The sequence below is a fragment of the Trichomycterus rosablanca genome, chromosome 17, assembly GCF_030014385.1.
Source record: "Trichomycterus rosablanca isolate fTriRos1 chromosome 17, fTriRos1.hap1, whole genome shotgun sequence".
NCBI lineage: Eukaryota > Metazoa > Chordata > Actinopteri > Siluriformes > Trichomycteridae > Trichomycterus > Trichomycterus rosablanca.
The window spans coordinates 4,829,633-4,851,182 of record NC_086004.1 but is presented as its reverse complement, the minus strand read 5'-3'; the positions used below and the strand labels follow the sequence as shown (position 1 = coordinate 4,851,182).

At 39.9% G+C, this 21,550-nt stretch overlaps 1 protein-coding gene across 6 annotated transcripts in view; it reads left to right on the top strand.

The window, feature by feature from the left end:
- The window catches only part of ncanb (neurocan b), a 145,697-nt gene that overhangs the window by 58,115 nt on the left and 66,032 nt on the right, over positions 1-21,550 (top strand). For all 6 annotated transcript variants that reach the window (XM_063013099.1, XM_063013098.1, XM_063013097.1 and 3 more), the window contains 6 exons: positions 998-1,390; positions 6,018-6,192; positions 8,555-8,682; positions 9,642-9,935; positions 10,132-10,881; positions 15,696-16,757. In XM_063013099.1, coding sequence (XP_062869169.1) covers positions 1,027-1,390; positions 6,018-6,192; positions 8,555-8,682; positions 9,642-9,935; positions 10,132-10,881; positions 15,696-16,757 — 2,773 coding nt within the window. In that variant the 5' untranslated portion in view covers positions 998-1,026. The remainder of the gene's footprint in view (positions 1-997; positions 1,391-6,017; positions 6,193-8,554; positions 8,683-9,641; positions 9,936-10,131; positions 10,882-15,695; positions 16,758-21,550) is intronic.

Sequence of the window (21,550 nt, the reverse complement as noted above, 5' to 3'; positions counted from 1 at the left end):
ATTCTTTTGTAGAGACTTAACACCAGACTTGGACTGTGGGATTTTGTGTACTGCAAGACAGTTTGAGAGTCATTTGTTGACTATTAAATGTTGTCTTATTGTGACCCATCAACATATTTAGAAAATTATGCAAAAAATGCAGTTTTTTCCATTTCAATTTCTTCAACTGTGTTATCCTGAGCACTGTCGCTCCACAGCAAGAAGGTCCTGGGTTCGATCCCCAGGTGGGGCGGTCCGTGTCCTTTCTGTGCAGTGTTTGCATGTTCTCCCCGTGTCTGAGTGGGTTTCCTCCGGGAGCTCCGGTTTTCTCCCACAGTCCAAAAACATGCAGTCAGGTTAATTGGAGACACTGAATTGCCCTATAGGAGAATGTGTATGTGTGTCTGCCCTGCGATGGACTGGCACCCCGTCCAGGGTGTTACTGTGTGCCTTGCGCCCCTTGAAAAGCTGGGATAGGCTCCAGCACCCCCCCTGATTGGATAAGCTGTTAAGACAGTGAGTAAGTGAGTGAGTGTGTTATCCTGATCAGGGTTGCAGCGGTTGTGGTTCCACCAGTAAACACCCTGTACAGGGCGCCAATCTATCGCTGAGCTTCAGCCAACCCTTCCCCATCAGACAAAGTCAATCATGCCAGTGCAGTTGCCTGGCTGGCTGAAAGCACTGCTACGATTTGAATGTGGATCTCAGCATTGGTGAGCTAGTGTAATAAACTGCAGCACCACCCGAGTGCTAATTTAGGTTTAATTAAATATAAAAAACATGGTCTAGCAAAGCAGGTTTGGTATTAATATAGCACAGATACATACAATACTTGGTTTTTGTTTTAGCTTCAGTTAAAACAACAAAAATCCTCTGGCCTGGCATAGATCCAACATTACTTGAACCTTTTCTCTGGGTTGCGCAGTGACACAGCATGTCTTTGTGTTTATGTGTTGGTTTCAGTTTCACACTTTGTCTCTGTATGTACTTAAACCTTCTGTTTGTTTGTTCTCCTCAGATATAACACGGGGTGAAACTGTAGTGCACATGCGGAAGGTGACTCACCAGGCGGTGCAGATGCCGCTCTCTAGTACTGCTGTGCTGCCCTGCATCTTTGCCCTACATCCCGCCCCCAGTGAGGAGACTCCTCGCATCAAGTGGACCAAAATTTGGGGCCACCGTGGTCTGGATGGCCTACAGAGGGAGCAGTCTGTATTGGTGGCAAAAGGTAACGTGGTAAAGGTGAAGAAAGCCTTTCAGGGGCGTGTCACTTTGCCCGGCTACTCAGAGAACCACTACAATGCCAGCCTGGCACTGACTGGCCTGAGATCCAGCGACTCTGGGATGTATCGCTGCGAGGTAGTGGTGGGCATTGACGACGAACAGGACACTGTACCCCTCAAGGTCACAGGTGAGTTTACACTGCAGAATGCTCATGTGTTTGCATGTGAAGTGAGGTAAGCTTTCTCCCACAGGGTTCCTCCAGGTCAGTGGTGAGCAAGCGTCAGAATACTGTATAAAACCTGTATAAAAAGTTTCATTATGACTTTCTCTATCCTGTTTTCAGCTTGTATATGCAGGCGTTACTTTTAACTAAATGCCTCCAATTAACTGGATATCCCTAAGATTTAATACTTTTATAATTGTTGCTATGACAACTACTTAATATTCCTTCTAAAATATTATAGTAATTATATCTCACCTCCCCACATGAAACATTTGTTCTTCTTTATACCCTTGGCTGTGGTGCCATTTCCAGCAACATTATGAAAGTTCAGTGTTCTTTATGTTACTATTTTATTGTATTTTTGTATGAAATAGTGTTTTTGGAACAAGTGCTGTAAAACCCATAAGCACGTACAAACTCATTCTTAAAAAATTTGGAACAGTTAGAAAAATGCAAATAAAAACAGGCAGCAGTGATTTGGAAATCTCGTCTGAACTATATTTAACTGACACCAGTACAAAGACCATATTTAATTCTTTAAATAATCAAGTTTATTGCTTTTTTATACATACACTTATTCTAAATTTGATGGCTGCAGCGCAGTCCCAAAAAGTTGGGACATGGGCATCATTTAGCCTTGAACATTCTGTAGTCATTTACAAAAACTCAGAACACTCAGCTGCTGAACAGTCTGGAGTCTTTGTTCTCCTATATCGTGCTTCATAATGCAACATTTGCTTCATTTCCGTTGTGTAGCTGGCAGCATGATTTGCTTCAGAATGAACCCCTCGGCTTCCCTCAATTCCTTGTCATTGTGCCTTGTTAAACGTTGTTTTTTTAAACTGTGTGACTATTTGCTTATGCAGTTCTTCATACTAGCTCATGAAAACTCATAAATAAGCCTTTTGTAAATACTCCTTATACTCACTCACTCACTTTCTTAACCGCTTATCCAATCAGGGTCGCGGGGACGCTGGAGCCTATCCCAGCTTTTCAATGGGCGCAAGGCACACAGTAACACCCTGGACTGGGCGCCAGTCCATCGCAGATACTCCTTATAGACCATTTCTATTTTATAACATCACCTTTAACCTTTTCACTTTTTTACCTGTTTTGTCTTTTAACAATCTTCCTAGTCATTCATTGTCCCTCTTGTCAAATTAGAAATGAATGAGAGAATTAATTAAAAATTAATGTGGTTGATGAGTTAAAACTTTAAATGTTTCCAATTTGTGGTGTTTTTACTTAATGTAAAAGACATTTTACACATTTCATTTTTATTTGCAGTATATTGACTCCAACTGGTTGGAAATTGGGTTTGTAGAAGATTAAACATTTCAAATCAAAGAAGTTTCAACGAACAGCTTGTTATAAACTTTATTTACTTTTTTTTTGACAATACAATATGTTCTTTTAATACATTTTAAAAACTAAAAGGATATACTGACTTATATATACACCAGTATGTCAAGATATTAGAGAATCAGAATTGAAAAGTTAATTGGCAGAGCACCATGAATTTAAAATTAATCTGGAGCTCAAGAGATTCAGCTCATACAGAGAATCGATTAACAAAGCATAAACTCCCTTTTGCTAAAAGAAAAAGTTTAGCATTCATTACTTGGGGAACAGAAATACAGTCTAGCATATTAATTAACAAAAATGTATAAGCGTGTTAAATTGTTTGAAATTAATTGTAGCCGTCTTTTTAATCTGAATTCATTTCTTAGGTTACGTAAGGATTGAGGGAAAAAACTAAAAATAATCAATAGTAGTAACTGATAGGATAAATAGGAGATAGGAAGAAATTAGGAGACCACAAATTTTAAATCATTTTTACATCTGCATCTCCACATGGGTACATGGGTAGTGCAGCACTAAATTACACTAAACCACTACCACTGGGATACAGGGTTCGAATTGGCTGATTGGGTGTCTAGTATATCATCTCAGTGTCTGTTTTGTATTTTAAATATTCTACTGTTTTTAGCTAATTCGGGCAGTCAGCATCACCATACATTTGGTTTCTACCCATAACGTCAGTGCTTTGTTAGCATTAAGCATTAAAAGCAAACAGCACAAGCTACAGCGCTCTTTTGGTACAAGACTATGTTGTTATGTCTTACTGAACTGCAGGCCTTTGTAAAATATCCTCCAATGTTTGTTTAGACAATACCTAACTTATTTTCTGTGCTCAGATAAAACCTGACTCCTTGAAAAAGAAGAAGTGGAAATGAAAGAGATGCTTGTAGCTCATGCATCGTTGTGGTTGTCTGTCACTAAGAACTGGCATGAAAAACAAAGAGAAAGAGGTGTTAGGATGCTACTCCTCTGAGGAATAGGGTCTTTTGTCTTAGTCACTGCCTTCAGCTGTTGACCTGAAATAGCACCACCTATAATCCACCCACTCCTGCTTACAGAATTCACTCATTCCAACCTTTTTTGAAAATGAAGGAACAATTTAAAGGATCTAGACCCAGCCTTCCTGTCCATCCCTTTCATGTGTGTGTATTCCCCCAGGATTAAAGGTAGGTGGGAAAGGTGATTTGTACGAGGGCTATGAATGGAGGTGAATTGGTAATGTATCTATCTAGCAAGTGCTTGATGGGAATAGCAGATGGACACTTCAAAAAACAATTCTAGTTCTCATTTCTCTGCACAGCAGAGTCGAAGCCCATCTCCTATAAGGTCGTACAATGACTACAGGGTGCCTGGCTTTTTACTTTGTTTCCTCAATTCACTCCACTTTCTAACCAACTTTGCCTGATTTTTACAGGACAACATATATTTTGAGGTGTGTTGCACAGCTGTGTGCACCTGGACTTGTACATTTGGTTTAATGTTCATTTGGTTTAAGGTTTATGTAAAAAACAAACTAATGGTGCTTTATTTTCAGCAGGTGCGAGTGTAGCTTTGTGAAATTGTGCTGGTATGTTGATGATTTATTTGGAACTGAGCCAGTATTTTCAAATCCTCAACTGTTTGCTTTTTTCGTGGTCAAAAATGAACATGCCTGTGTGTGGATAGAGTGCTGCAGTGAGAGCTGTGACAAATGAAAACTGTCAACACATTGACATTTCCAAAACCACTTTGGTTCGCGTCAAATGAAACGTTTTGGAATTTTTTTTTACAAATCAAATTTGTACAGTTGTGTACACTGTGTAAGTCACCTTTTAATATATAAAAATACTTAACTACAGAGTAAATACAACTAAAATCTAATGCCATATGATATACACTGATCAGGCATAACATTTTGACCACCTTCCTAACTAACTGGTTTGCGGCTATGCTGCCCCATATTCTGACACCTTTCTATCAGAACCAGCATGAACTTCTTTAGCAGTTTTAGCTACAGTAGCTCGTCTGTTGGATCGGACCACACGAGCCAGCCTTCACTCTCCACATGTATCAATGAGCCTTGCTCATACAGCATTTGGAGATGCTCTGACCCAGTCGTCTAGCCATCACAATTTTGCCCTCGCCCATTTTTCCTGCTTCTAACATCAACTTTAGGATAAAATGTTCACTTGCTGCCTAATATATCCCCCCCACTAACAGGTGCCGTGATGAAGAGATAATCAGTGTTAGATAATCATTCACTTCACCTGTCAGTGGTCATAATGTTATGCCTAGTCGGTGTATGTCATATTATTTAGCATGGCACACCAGTAAAGCAATGGTGTTCTGCTTTTTTTTATTTTATTAAAGTGTATTCCTTTACATAAGTCAGTGGACACAAAACTAGTTCTACATATAGGTTGGCACGGAGTGTTTTGGCTTCCTCCTACAAATCCAAAGACATGCAGTCAGATTAATCGAAAATATTAAAATTGCTCTAAGTGTGTGTGACCTGTCTGGGCGGTTTCTTTTTTTTTGCCCAGTGAATTTGACCCACCTTGACCCTGACCAGAATAAAGTGGTGGTAAAACAGACAATGAATAAATAAATACATCTATTTGTTTTAGCTACATCTACCAGACAGTTGTTTCTGCCTCTGAAATGTCAATGCAAAAATGTGTGCTGAGCCCCAGGTGTACACTTCAAAAGCAGCGAGTGTTGTTTAATTTGCTAATGTAAAATGTGATGGCACAGCAGGTAGTCTGCATGCTGCACAGCACTAAAGTCCTGTGAACCAGGGTTCAGTCCTTAACTTTGATCACTTTCTGTCATACATATACTTCTCATATCCGTCTGGGATTTCTCAAGGATCTTTTTTCCTTGTTCTATACATGCAGATGGTGGATTTGTTTTTCTAAATGACTTTTAGCTGTTAGGGAGTGAGTGAATAGGTGACTGTGTGGTACAGTGTGTATTCCAGTCCTGCTCCTAGTCTTCTCGAGTGGGACTAAAGTGATGTGCTTAGAATCAAGCAGTTACTGAAGATTAAATGAAACAAAGTAAAATGAGCAGTCTGGCTATGTATACACCTACCTGTATCAACCATCATGAAAATTCCAAAATTTGCTACATTAATGTGAAAGTCTTATGAACCTGTGTTGTTATATTGTACTCAATTCTTGCATGTTTGTTGTCATGATTAATAGAGCCCAGATCTAAGCTTTTTCCCCCTCTTTTATGACCTTTGCAGGGGTGGTGTTTCACTACCGAGCCCCTCATAACCGCTATGCCTTGTCGTTTCCTGATGCTGAGCAGGCATGTTTGGAAAACTCTGCAGTGATTGCCACACCTGACCAGCTGCAGGCCACATTTGATGATGGCTATGATAACTGTGATGCAGGCTGGCTGTCTGACCAGACCGTAAGGTATAATGGTTATAACAGTTTCACTTTCATAGTTTGTTTAATGTGCTGTAACTGTAAATATTAACTGTTAATATACTGTACCATATACACTATATGGACAAAAGTAATTGATTTTTAAATGAATGTGTTTCAGCCACAACAATTGCTAACAGGGTAATAAATCAATTATATAAAAGAAAGCATGTGCTTCCAACTTTGCAGCAACAGTTCAGGGAAGGCTTTTCCTGTTCCAACATGACTGTGTCCCTGTGCTTTTAGACAAGGCCTTAAAGACATCATGAAAAACCTGGTTTGACTAAATGGGCACAAATTCCCACAGACCTACTTCATAGTCTTGTGAGGCCTTCTCAGAAGAGTGGCTGTTGTTCTAGCTGAACAGATCACATAGGTCAGTCTATTGAAATGCCATTTGTTTTTTAAATCGGAAATTCAACAAGCTCGTGGTCAGGTGTCCAAATACTTTTGGTCATATAGTGGAAGTTAATATACTCTATTTAGAGTAAAGTTTGTGAACTTAATCTAAAGATGACATTCTAAATCATATACATGGTTTAAGTGTAGTTACTTAATTCCTGGTGTATCATACTACACAGTTCTAACAAGGGCTTTCAGCAGATTTGAAACATTGGTTAAGGTCAGGCAACAGTGTTGAGTGGTGTGGCCTGCACTCAGTCAGTGATCCACATCATCCCAAATATTTTAGATGGGGTCTAGATCAGGGCTGTTTGCAGGCAACTCACCACTAAACTTAACAAACCATAACAAGGTCGACATCTCAAGAGCAGTCTGCTTTAAATCACCCAGATGGTTTTATTGTTCTGTGTGGTGTCTTGAGGAGATACAAGACATGACATGTTGCTTGCAGGAGGGGTTAAAAATTTGGTGCAAAGGAGGACAGACTTTTGTCTCAGCACATCGCGGCCCAGTTTTGTAAGCTGGTGTGGCCTAATGTTTTAGGGCTGAGCTCTTTTTACCCCTTTACAAAAACAGAAGTTACGAATAGACAGGACGACTCCAGCCAGACATCAATTTGACATACACTCAATTGCCAAAAGTATTTGGACGCCTGACCATGAGCTTGTCGAACATCACATTTCAGAAACCAGTGGTATTAAAATATGTGATTTTGTTTGAGCAACAGCCACTCTTTTAAGGAGGCTTCTCACAAGACTTATGTCTGTGGGAATTTGTGCCAATTCAATCAAAAGAGCATTGTACAGTACCAGTCAAAAGTTTGGACACACCTTCTCTTCAGTGGTTTTTCTTGATTATTTTTATTTTCTACATTGTAGATTAATACTGAAGACATCCAAACTATGAAGGAACACATATGGAATTATGTAGTGAACAAAAAAATGTTAAACAAAGCAGAATATGTTTTATATTTTACCAACTCTACCTCTGCACAGCACAACTGATGGTCTCAAACACACTAAAAAAAGCAAGAAATTCCAGAAATTAACTCTAGACAAAGCACAAACATTAATTGAAAACCATTCCAGGTGGCTACCTCATGAAGCTGATTTAGAAAATGCCAAAAAGTGTGCAAAGCTGTCATCAAAGCAAAAGATGGCTACTTTAAAGAATATAAAATATAAAACATATTCTGGTTTGTTTAACACTTTTTTGTTTACTACATAATTCCATATGTGTTCCTTCATAGTTTGGATGTCTTCATTATTAATCTACAATGTTGTAAATTAAAAAAAATCAAGAAAAACCACAGGAATGAGAAAGTGTGTCCAAACTTTTGACTGGTACTGTATATCTGGGCACTGATGTTGGTCAAGAAAACTTCAGTTGACATTCCAGGGTTGAGGTCAGGACTAATGGAGTTTCTTTAAAGCAAGATTTTCTTCATGTTTTTATATATTGCTGCAAAGCTGTAAGCATAAAATTTTCTTTATTTAATTGATTTATTAAACCTGTTAGCAAACGTGGCAGAAACACATGAATTTAAAAATTTGAAGCGGTGCCCTGAGACCAGGCATGCTAGTAAAAACTGAACTTTGAAGTAGCAAAGCCTTTAGCCATAACTCTGGTGTAATAATAGAAACATTCAGGTAATAAAGCCTGTGCATGTGGAAGTCAGATATTTTGTAACCAAAGTAAACATGTGAGTTCTTTTATAGGTTGATGAAATTCGTTGCAATAACTGAAAATGCATGAGCTTCGTTTTTCTCCAACCCTGGAGTGCTGTGTAATATCTTTTAATCAAACCTCCTGCATCCCAGCATTATTTAAATAACAGCGCACAATTGGAAATGAGTGGACAGGATATTTGTTTCTCTCTCTCTTTGTACATGTGGCTGTTTTTTTCTTCAGTGTGCCTCTTAATATTTCCTGCATACTCGTTCCACAGGTATCCTATTCAGACTCCTCGACCAGGCTGCTATGGCGACCGGGATGATTTACCTGGTGTGAGAAACTATGGCGCTCGTGCCACTGATGAGCTGTTTGATGTCTATTGCTTTGCTGATAGTCTGCCAGGTACAGTGGGCCATCATGTGCACTTCAGTCATTCATGGGTCTTTAAATCTCTGCTTTAAGTGATGTAATGTGAGTCGTGACCCAGACAGAGAAGTTCCTGCACCTGCTTCTGCTCCAGCTCCCTGTACCAAGCATCAAATTAGGTCACCATCTTCTCATCTCTGCTCCAGTATTCATGTTAGAATGGGGACATTTAAAGCGGAGACAGGTTACTAGAAATCACAATGAGTGCATGATTTGTTTGATATTTGCAAAAGAAAAGTAAAAACAAAATTAATGAATGAAATGGCATTTAATATTGCTGTTTAGTTTTAATGCTTCTCAGCTTTATCAGGGAGCTTTTAGTCCACTTCTGCCTGCTGTTAATTTATGCTATGAATTGATTCTAGCATAAATGTGTGTGGCTACATTATGCTAAAACAGGACATGAAAACAGCTGAAGATTGCTTCCCTGTCCTTATTCATTAGTGTGCTTAAAGGAATCAAATTAGCATAATGTTTTACTAAAATTCACCAAATGCAGTCAATTATTCAAAACATTTTGGTGTCCAGTGTTTGCTTCCTTAGTTACACATTTGAACTACTAGACTAATGTAGTGCAGCTTGTGTTTTTAAATTGTGTTTGAATCATTTATTTCTGTGACTGAAAACAACCTGAAATTGAGTTGTTTAATTTAATAGTTTTGGGTTTGTATTTAATAACACAGGGGTTATAATGTCAGCATATTATCTAAAGTTTCCAGACTTTCCGCTCTAATTAATAGGTTTAGGGCTTTTAGCCACACCCAGTCCGTTTGCTGAGGCACAGAGCTCTGAGGGTTCATGGTTTTGAAATAGGATGTCCAACAAGCTTATAGTTGGGTGTCAGACAGTGAATCTAATTTTTATTTAAAAATAAAACTTTCAATTACAAAGCATATAATTCATGGTGACCCACTTCTCTTTGCACCCTGTTTTAGGTGAGGTGTTTCACATCAGTGTACCAGAGAGACTGAACCTGGCCACAGCCTCCACTCACTGTCACGCACTGGGCGCTCAGCTGGCCACAGTGGGTCAGCTTTTCCTAGCATGGCAAGCAGGACTGGACCACTGTGACCCAGGCTGGCTGGCTGATGGAAGCGTGCGATATCCAATCAATCAGCCACGCCGCAACTGCGGAGGGGAAGATCCGGGAGTGCGCACTCTCTACCACAACCCCAATCGCACCGGCTTCCCTGACACCACCAGCCTGTTTGATGCCTACTGTTACCGGGGTATGCTGCCATTTAATTGTTACTTAGTGAATTCATGAGTTCATTTTAAGTTCCCAAAGGGTCTTTTTACACAGAGATCATGTAGAATTCTTTTACCTCATATGGACTTTATTATAATATCATACGGCAAGAAAAAAAACAGGGATGATGAAAAAAATGTGAATGCTTACACTCAGTATCTCTTTATCAATTACAGAGAACCAGCCAGAACCAAGAGCACTGTTTCAGACTTTACAGAATTCCAGCTCAAACTCCACAGATGATTCGGAATATCTCCAACGAAACACAGCCTTTCCAGAGCCTTCCACCTGGACCGGCCTGGTGGACATAAATAAGGAAGAGTTCAACTCCATCCTAGAGAGTGAGTCCTCTGAGATCTCAGAAGAGCATGTAGTAATCCATCTCAAGCCTGTAGAGAGATCAGAAGATGCTTTCAAAGATAAAGCCCCTGTTCTGAAGAACCAGGTGGAGCTCAGGAGCCAAGGAGACGCAGCAAGCGAGGATCTCGATGAGGGAGAAGTTACTGTAGGGTACGGCACGTCCTCTGACCCCTCCTCAGCTGTGTTATCCACACAGGCTCAAACCAGCAACAGCATGCTCTTTGATTTTGTCAATTCCATCATGACACCATGGAAATACTGGACCGGCAGTGACCACACAGATGCCTCTTCAACAGTGTCAAGCCAGTTAAAAGAGACATCAGAGGAACTCCAGCCTGCCAAAATAAAACCCACTGGTGGACTTATGGGGATTAAAGACAGAACTGATAATGCTATCTTAGAGCCTAAACATGTGGAGGCTTCAACTAATCCTGCCACGTTGTATGAAGAGGAAGGACTTTTGCAGCAGGAGAGAGAACTGGTTCTGCCAGTCCCAGGTCATAAGCTGAAGAATTCCAGCAGGTCTCAGACACAGTCTTCAGTTTTACAACCAGTGCCATCCAATGGTAAGATATTAAAGTTAATCTGGTGAAAATCTCATTTAGTTTTATAAAAACACACCTATTTTAAAACCTTTATGTCATTTAGGAGACAGTGTTATCCAAAGCAACTTACAATTATTACTGAATACACTGCAATATAAGGTTAAGGGCCTCTGCTCAAGGGCCCTACATTGGGAACTTGGCTGTGATGGGGCTCAAACCAGCAGCCTTCCGATAATTAGTCCACTTTTCATCTTTCTTGGAGCTCTATTGGCTGTGGCTATCTGGACTAGGGATGAGCATAAGTACTTATCTATTAGATACTCTGACACAGACAGTAATTGCTCATGATATTATATATAAAATGATGGATTTATTTTTACACATATAAATAAAGTATAGTATATAAAATGTGTAGGAAAAACTAAGCTACATGAAAAATGGACAACAACAGAAATCAGGAACAAACTACAAAACGTTTGGATACAACACGCCAGCTACTCAATCCACTGGCATGTTGACAGGGGAATCCAGTAAACACCAGAAATCTACCGTGCCACCCGTAGATAAAACTCCAGAGTAAAACACAGAGTATAACAAAAGTAAAACACTCATGACAACCACACGCCTTCACTGTTTACTGGCTGAGCCTCCCAGAAACCAGAACAAAAGAATGGCATCAAAAGGCCAGCAAGGGAAGCCAGGCAGGTCATCAAGTTTGATCTTTAGCTAAGCACATTAGCCATATGAACAAAGGACTAACAAACAGGACTAACAAAAAAACTTAGGATCTCCAAGAACCCCAAGCTGAGTTTCAAATACATGTCTAGAGAGCTGCCTCTAGTTGCATTAAGTATTGTTTGATTAGGCGCAGAAAATGCTTTGAAATGCTGTTTACAGGGAACTGCATTTTCTGTCAATCTGCCAGATGACCAGTGTGGGCACGGCAGGTGGGCACAGTACAGCACTGTCAATTTTGTCAAGGGCACCAACACAAAAGGCTGAAAACAATCCCAACCTCTTTGTCTCGCAAAAATAAATGTTGTAGTCATGCCAATAACAGTTAACAGCTAAATTAGCCAAAGTGTTAAAAACACACACACACTCAGCTTCAAAAATAATCTGTGATACACTAGTAAATTGGTTTATTTACATCATTAGCCTCTCTTTCTGTCGTTTAGGTTTAGATAAAAAACTAATTAATTCCAATCTGGGTTAGATAGTAAACGAAATTTACCCCTAAACTCCAATCTTTTTAGCTGCATAGGATTTTAACTACATATTTTGCACATAGCATAATGTAAAGCCATGTGAGTTTGCAGCCCAATATTTTGGGGTTTAGAGATGAGGACTGACAAACAGCCTTAATAAAAAATCTGACTTATTTCCCTTCACACAGACTCAGTTAATTAAATGGAAATTCATGATATCTGTCAAACATAAATTAAGATGAAGATATACTTAATTTGTCATATATACATATACAGGTGTACGGTACAATGAAATTCTTTCTTTGCGTATCCCAGCTTGTTTGGAAGCTGGGGTCAGACATCATATGGTGCCCCTGGACAGACAGGGGTTAAGGGCCTTGCTCAAGGACCCAACAGTGGCTGCATAGCAGAGCCTGGATTTGAATAGCCAATCTTCCGGTTAATAGCCCAAAGCTCTACCCACTAGGCTACCACTGTCCCCAATAAAGCCTGTATCATGTTCACATGGTTATGTTTCAAACTTTATTGACTGTGACTGTGAAAACCCAGATCAGTCTGACTTGTGAGGGCTTGGGAGCTGTTTATACCTGTTGGGTAATTTCACCTTGGAAACAGGTCTCAATACTTAGCAGATCTTTATTTGTGTCTGAATAACAGAGAAAAACACACACGCTTCAGGAAGCACATCCTCTGGGTGCAGACGCACTCCATTCAAAAGAAAGACGAGAGCAAAATGGGGTTGAGAAGGTCACAGTATTGAGATTTATTGCATCACCTTTTCCCTGTTGGCTTTCCCTTTAGAATGAATCCATGCTTTTCAGAGCTGTACAAAGTGGCATATCATTTCTTATCGGAAAGTTAATGACACTTTAACGTTTCCAGCATTAGATCAGAATCGGTAAAATATTTTGGTACAAGTCTCCACTCAAGGCGGCATTAATACCAAATTCATTTATCTGCAGGGCAAATTCAATGAGACTCATTAAAGTTTAATGCTGGGTAAAAATGTAGCTTTAGTCGGCATGTATTATTTACACCAGACTTTAATTAATGCTCCACGGCCAAGCCATGAGTTCAGCCAGAGCTTTCCAGGTCTTCTCCAATTAGAGCCGCAACCCTTAACCTGTAGAGACACCCGTGTTTATACACACAGAGAGTAAAGACGTGCCACAAACAATTTGTAACTATTTTGGCTAAGAGATCTGTTTTTGTCTAAGAGATCTGTTGTACTCTACTCTCAGGCGGGGGCAATTTAAACGAACTGAGCTTTGGCGGCTATTTCATCCTTCACTGAATCTGGCTTCATCTATTAGCTTGTTTTCCGTTTGATTGGACGGAGGCTGTGGAGACTCCAAATGAAGTATGAAGCTTTTGGTCCTGAATTTCCAAAGAAAAACATTTTCACTCGACTTCCAGATTTAAATTAGTAATAAGAACATTCACAGCTTCCATGTTTAATTTCAGCTCAAACAATATGGAAAGCTTTTTCTCTCTCAGCAGTGTTCTGTAAAGGCATGTACATGAACATATGTTTGAGAAAATGAGCCTAATTATTTATGTCAATTGTCATCTTTCTTATTCGTCCACGTGATACGTTTTAACAGACGGGCATTAGAAGCCAAATGTATGTGTGTTTAATCCCCTTTTATATGTGTAAACGAGTCATTAATTAGTTGTTCATATCATTAATTAGACACATACTTGGCTATGTAAATTGCTTCATGATTATGTGATGCTGTTACCGTGGAGCACTGAATAATTTATTATTGAATAAATATTTGATCATGATTACAGAACATGCAGTCTGTGAATATCTCTTACAGAGGCGTTCCCACAGCTTGTTCTGGTAACGTTCAGAGGCAGATCGGAATTAAATACAGTAGCAACAGTGTTGTACTGGGTTAGCAGCCGACCCATCTAAAGTTAAATTCTGCTTTATTCTGCTGTTTTGTATACATTCATTTATTATATTATTATGATCACAAACCGCTTCATTCTGGCTCCACCCAGGGTGTCAGGGCAGAAACACACCCAGGACATTTCATAATCACTCACAGCGTATCACATATTTATCCCTTTACTGACACATGTATTCTTAGGAACCATTTAACGTAGCCAAACACGAGACTCTGCCCACAGACAGTAACTAAATAAGATAAGAGATAAGATAAGACTTTATTGATCCCCTTAGGGAAATTAACTTGTTACAGCAGTATGAAGACAAGAATACAAGAAATGCAAGGTTCATGTCTTCAGAAGTCTGATGCTTTATGGTGCCAACACTACCTGCTGTGTCATATTGCCTCCCCCCTTCCCCATCTTTATAGTTGATCAGCACTTTACACTGAAGGATTTCTTTATGCTGTTTCCCATAAAGACTATAATGATAGTCCTAGTCCTTGCACCGTCATTACTTTTCAAGGCTGTCAGTAAGTGATTAGCTGCACAACTAAACACACACACACACACACACACAAGCCCACATACATGTTTACTGTATGACATAATAACTAAACCATTATGACATTTAATGGAGCTAGTAAGTGCACACAAGTGAGTGTCTGGGTGGCACATCAGTCTATTACGCTAGACCACCACCACTGAGATTTGAATCCGAGAGATTTGATCAATAGCTGCGATAACGACCAGCCGAAGAGGAAGGGGAATGGTCTCTTTGTCTTTTTGTTGGGTGGGTTTGTTTTGTTTGACAGTTGTAGTTAAAATGTATGTCATATGGCATGTTAGCCCTAAATCTTTTTCTGATTTATAAAGTACTTTTTTCTTTCAGGTCTTTTGATATTTGTTTTCCCCATGGCTCAGTGTCCAGCATTTACATTTTACATTCACAGCATTTATCTGATTTAGCAAATGCTGTGATCCAAAAGAGACATACACTGGTGACCGAATACAATTTAAGCAATTGAGGGTTATTGCTCAGGGGCCCAACACTGCAACTTAGCAGCAGTGGGGCTTGAACAAGAAACCTTCTAATTGCTGGTCCAGTACCTTAAACCCTTAGTTACCAGTTTCTAAGTGCGGCCCTGGATGAAATGTGCATGGGTCTCATAAGAGCTAAGAAACTAATTGACTGTGTTTACACAGACTCTAATTAATTTTGATCAAACAAGTCTCCGGTGAGAAAACTTACTCTAATAGCTATTTAAACCTGTGTGTTAACTTGTGTGTGTTATTATGATTTGAAAAAGGCACCCTCAGCTATGTGATAATAAATGGCTTTATCTGACATTATTTCTAAATAAAAATAAAATGTTTAAATTGTTTTACTAATGATGCTGTTTAATGTCCACTTCTGAGCAGGTTATTATTATTATTATATCCTACATAATGTCACCTGAATGACAGGCAGGACTCAATAAAATAAAATAAGCTGGTAGTTTACACCTAGAAATATAATAGCTTGAAATAGATGCGGTGTAAATGTCAGGATGTCCTATGGGAACTGCTGCACAGATAACGATTGTACTGTACTGTACTGGGGTGCATGAATTAAAGTTAATAGCTGCAGTTTTGGGGTGTGCAGCTTGTTTGGCTTGCTAATTAAACATGCATTTAAAGTGATCTCCTCCCCCTGACAATGTTAATTGCGGTACGATGTTGTTTCTGCAGGAGTAATTGCGGCTGGAGGAGTGGAAAGGATGAATCCCACAGCTGTGACGAGTCTCCCTGGTTTTGGCTCTGTGCCAGAGCTAGGCAGCCAGCAGAGATGGGCATTAAAAGCTCTAAAAGGATACGCTGCCTTAAGCAGTAATGGACTCCTCATGACCCAGACCCATGGACCAATGGAGACTAAAAGAGGAGGACTGGAGATCATGACGTTTCCGGTGTCTGTGGACAACCATGAAAATTTCTCTGGGGTAGAACAGGATCTGGTTGACATAAATAATCCATTATCTGAGGTGGTCACTGCCCAGCCCTCTTCACAAGGAGGGATTTCAGAGGAGGAGAAGGATACCGAGGGCAGTGGAGGAAATGACCTGTTTGTTTCTAACATTGCAACAAAACAGACAACTCCATCTGATATCCAGAATGAGCTCCTGCAAACAACAGCTCAATGGCAGCTTCACGATCTAACAACTGGACTTCCCTCAGGTGGTGCCAGTGTTTCTGGATTAAAGCAGGGTGTGTCAGGCACAATAGCTGCCAAGGAGGCCAGAGGGGAGATCCTCTACATACACAATCCTACAGGAAGTGCTTTTTTAAACAGGATCACAGTGCCTTCGGTTATAAAGAAGCTGAGCACAGATGCAACAACAACGTCTTATGTGGTCACAACTCCAGAACTCACCCCAGAAGCTACAAGTGCTCCAGACCAAACACCAAGCACATCCACACTGACCACAGCTAACAGTCAAAGTCAAACTGCAGATGCCACCACTCCAGAGTATATCATCTCTACCACAGATCCCACAATTCAACATGTGGCCCAAGGACCACATACACGTGTGTCAACAACATCTGGGACCATTAAAGGAACTGAAATCACAACCAACACACTTCAGCTGAGCATGCCAGATAAAAAGGAAACTTCCCAGCAGACAGAGACCGTGACGAGGGTCACAGAGTCATTTAATTCAGAGAACCGGGACCGCCCATCCACAAGTAGCACAGATGGAAATATCTCAAGTGAAACTAAATTCAACAATGACAACAGCTCCTCAGCAGGATCAGGTGAGTATCTGCTCAGTTGTTTTATCATGTACAGCTTGTGTGACAGTGTTCTGATTAACTTGTCCTTTGCTGAGCTCATCGTAAGTGCCTTCAGTTCACATAGAGACCGTTTTTCATGCTGTGGCTGTTCTGCTTTCTGTCTTTCTCACATCAGGGATAAATGTAAACAGAAAAATGAAAGCAGCCCAAGCAATGTACTGTAATTGTAAGGTCAAGAGTAGCGCATTTAGGGCTGCTGACTAAAACAAATTTTAGCTCTAAAAAGGAGAAAAATGGCTCTAAAAATGGAGAGAAGACACAAGATGTGTATAGCATTTAACTGAAGTATCATTCTCTTGCTTACTTCATTTTAATTAGTTATTTTTCTTAAGTGTTTAATAATATGTATTAATATTAGGGATGTAACGATGCACCACAAGACAGTTAAAAATCGATTCACACATGTAACGATTCAAATCGGTTTACATGTATAATGAATCAATATTCACTTTAAACAGCAGAGGGCACTGGCGCTGTACACCTCGCCCGGTTGACGTCACTACAGGGTTGCCAGGTTCTGAATTTTCCAGCCAAATTTGAGTATGTGAGGACACTTTCTTTATTTGTATTATTTATTTATTTAATTTTTCACAAAAAAGGAAATGTACAGCTTTGTTTTGCATAGTTTGCACCTGTCTCAGAAATAAAAGGGCATTCATTATTTAGATAAATAAACGATAAGCACAAATACAGTATTTTATTTGATTTTTTTTAAAGAGAAATAATAAAAGGAAACTTTGTCATAATTTGTCTTCAATTTAATTTTGTTTAAAAAACCGGGAAAAAATCATATCGTGAACTCAGTAACGTGAATCGCATCGCATCATGGGTAGAGTGTATCGTTACATGCCTAATTAATATTAATATTTGATTTTTTTTTTATTGAAGTTGGGCAGCATTAGTGGCTAAAAGTGTTGCACATCTGCATTCACATATTGTTTGTTTGTTTATTAGGACGTAAACGTCATGTTTTACACTTTTGGTTACATTCATGACAGAAACGGTAGTTACTCATTACACAAGATTCATCAGTTCACAAGGTTATATCGAACACAGTCCTGGACAATTTAGTATCTCCAATTCACCTCACTTGCACGTCTTTGGGCTGTGGGAGGAAACCGAAGCACCCGGAGTAAACCCACACAGACACAGGGAGAACATGCAAACTTCACACAGAAAGGATCTGGACCGCCTCACCTGGGGATCGAACCCAGGACCTTCTTGCTGTGAGGCGACAGTGCTACCCACTGAGCCACCGTGCCGCCCACATTCACATATAATAAGTGTCTAAAACAAGTTACACTAGTGTGTCCTGAGCTGCAAAAAGGCTCACTACTGATAAAGTGCTGAGATGTGAGACGTGTTCAGAATTAAATATAGACAGGATATGACAATGATTTCTGAAATGCAGGAAAAAAGATGAACCCCGTTGTGGATTTTAGAAAACATGATGGTTGTCTATCAACACATATCAGACAGATACACAAACATGAATTTTAAAAGTGTGAACATGATGGTTTTGTTTGTTTTTTTTCAGTGGATTCTAGCATTTAGAGAAATTCTGGAGCTCTTCTCTGTCTCCATGGTTCGTTAAACAGCTGGATAATAGGCTCACTGGTTTTGCTATTTTATGCTTGATTAGCTGAGCACTTTGTGTTTATAGATATACACAGATGACAAATTAAAAGAAAAACGACAGTTTCTGGCGTTGTTTGAATCCACTTTTCACTACAAATCAATACAAAGTTATTCTGTGAAATTACCTCATTAAAATGATAAAACAGCCCTCGGGTGGTGCAGCAGTCTGTTATTATAACCAGCTGAATGTCTATACAGACATGATTGGCTGTGTCTGGAAGGGGGGGGGGGTTGTCTGCAAAGGCACGGAGATGGATTGGCGCCCAGCACATTCTCGGCCAGGATAATGTAGTTGATAAAGTGGTTTCTTTCAGAATGACAGTGACTTATTGACATGGCACGGGTGGTCAATAAATGATTTGATTAGTATATAAATAATCAAATATTTGCTATTGATCTTTACAGTCGGCATATCTTAAACTCTTGGACATTTTGGACTCATACTAAAGAGTTTTCTCCATCACTATCATGAAACAGTAGTTAAGGGAAATCTTTGTATCTCTGTAGATTCGATGCCAGGGTGCACTGATGCTGGCACCTGGTGGCTCAACATGTTAATAAGACATTACATGTTTTCTATCGGCTGTTTCGTCAGGTGATTAATATGCGAAGGTGTTTATAGAAATCTGGCAGCATAAGAACCTTGTGCTCTTACACTAAAATGGAATTATTAGTCAATTTCAACTTGTGTATTGATATACACAGCTGAGACCGGCCGAAAAGATTTACCCCCAGTCTCAATTCAGCCTCTGTGCCCTCTGGTCTAAGTTCACTCCAGAGAAAACAGCTGACACTCCATTACTAAAAAAAACTGACAAGTAGAGGAGTGAATAAAAACAGCCGGATGATTTAAGTAAAGCAAGTCGAGTCCTGAATGTCGTCCTTCACCTGAGGTGCATGTGGAAGTTCATCGGCATTTTTAATCAATGATCTGCTAGCGGAGAGTCTTATGCTCTCTGTCTTTCCCGAGAGGCTTTTTAGGCATCGTAGAAGGGCATTTTGAAAAATCGCTGCTTTCATGGCAGTCATAACCACAGTGCTGTACCCGCTGGCTGTTAATTGGAAAGAGAAATCATTGTGTGGTAGAATAAACAGCTGCTGTGTCTTGCATGCTGGTTTCTATCTGTCACTTCCATTGACGTGACCCGGGAGATGTAAGCTCACATAGAGCGATCAATAATCTTTGAGGAGTAAATAGACACATGGCTCATTTACAGACAATATGTACACATCTTGCAGGACTATACTTGTAGAGTGGCGGATGGCACCTTGCCAACGAGGTGCCAGGTGTAGCCCCATAACTGTAAGAATTGAAAATGAACCCTATTAGTCTGATGTTTAATCAAGGTGGAACAATAATGTAGCTAAAAAGTCACAAACAAAAAGAGTAAAAGGAAAAACTAAAGCAGTGGCCAAAATAACAGAAACAAGGTAACCAGTGAAGGACACAAAAACAACCAGCAGTGGAGAAAGTGGATAGAAAGGGAGTAGTTGTCACTGGTTGTCATAATATGGCAGGCTACTCAGAGCGCCCGTGACAACCCAGTTCTCAGAAAAAGTGGAAAGAAAGGAAAGCCACAACAAGCCGACGACAGCAAATAGTGCAGCGTGCTTCCCACCTCACCAAATAGTGCAGCGTGCACCCAGCGTGGGTCCAAAATTGGGGTCTGCTCCGCAAAAGAAGCATTATTCCATTACCGAGCCACACCACTAATCTTTTGTTGCAAATTAAATATTTTACATTTAATATAACTACATGCTTCACATGTACCAGGGTTTTCAAGTTTTAAGTTTATTTGTCACTGGCACAAACGTTAGTAGCAATTGTACATTGAAATGTGTGTTGAGAGGCTTGGGAACTCTACAAATATGCAGACATATGAGAAAAGGAGAGAATAGAGAGGATACAATAAGGGGTAGGGTAATAAAAATAGAAGAAAAATAAAATAGAATAAACAAGCTTATACACTGATCAGCCATAACATTAAAACCACCTCCTTGTTTCTACACACACTGTCCATTTTATCAGCTCCACTTACCATATAGAAGCACTTTGTAGTTCTACAATTACTGACTGTAGTCCAGCTGTTTCTCTACATACCTTTTTAGCCTGCTTTCACCCTGTTCTTCAATGGTCAGGACCCCCACAGAGCAGGTGACTGACATGGTGGTGGTGTGTTAGTGTGTGTTGTGCTGGTATGAGTGGATCAGACACAGCAGCGCTGCTGGAGTTTTTAAATACCGTGTCCACTCACTGTCCACTCTATTAGACACTCCTACCTAGTTGGTCCGCCTTGTAGATGTAAAGTCAGAGACGATCGCTCATCTATTGCTGCTGTTTGAGTTGGTCATCTTCTAGAACTCTATCAGTGGTCACATGACGCTGCCCACCGGGCGCTGTTGGCTGGATATTTTTGGTTGGTGGACTATTCTCAGTCCAGCAGTGACAGTGAGGTGTTTAAAAACTCCATCAGCGCTGCTGCGCCTGATCCACTCATACCAGCACAACACACACTAACACACCACCACCATGTCAGTGTCAGTGCAGTGCTGAGAATGATCCACCACCTAAATAATACCTGCTCTGTGGTGGTCCTGTGGGGGTCCTGACCATTGAAGAACAGGGTGAAAGGGGGCTACCAAAGCATGCAGAGAAACAGATGGACTACAGTCAGTAATTGTAGAACTACAAAGTGCTTCTATATGGTAAGTGGAGCTGATAACATGGACAATGTGTGTAGAAACAAGGAGGTGGTTATAATATTATAGCTGATCAGTGTATATAAAAATATATATAAACATTGGCAAGATAAAACATCTTTTAAAAACCCAAGCACACACAACCTGGGTGAAGATAAGAATTTAGCTCCTCACAGAGCTGAGTGGAGCACACACTGGATCCTAGGTTCATTTTCTATCTTTGTTCCAGTTAAACCACATTAACACTTTGTTTTTCTTTAACAAAACACAGAACATCAGATTAATCTGTGAACTGCACGCTTGTTGCTCTCTAACAGATTTATATTGCTCTAACAACAAAAGAAAAGCTTTCATCCTGCATAGATTTGTTCTGTTCACTGTATTTACACACTCAAAATTAATCAGCTTTTCTGACA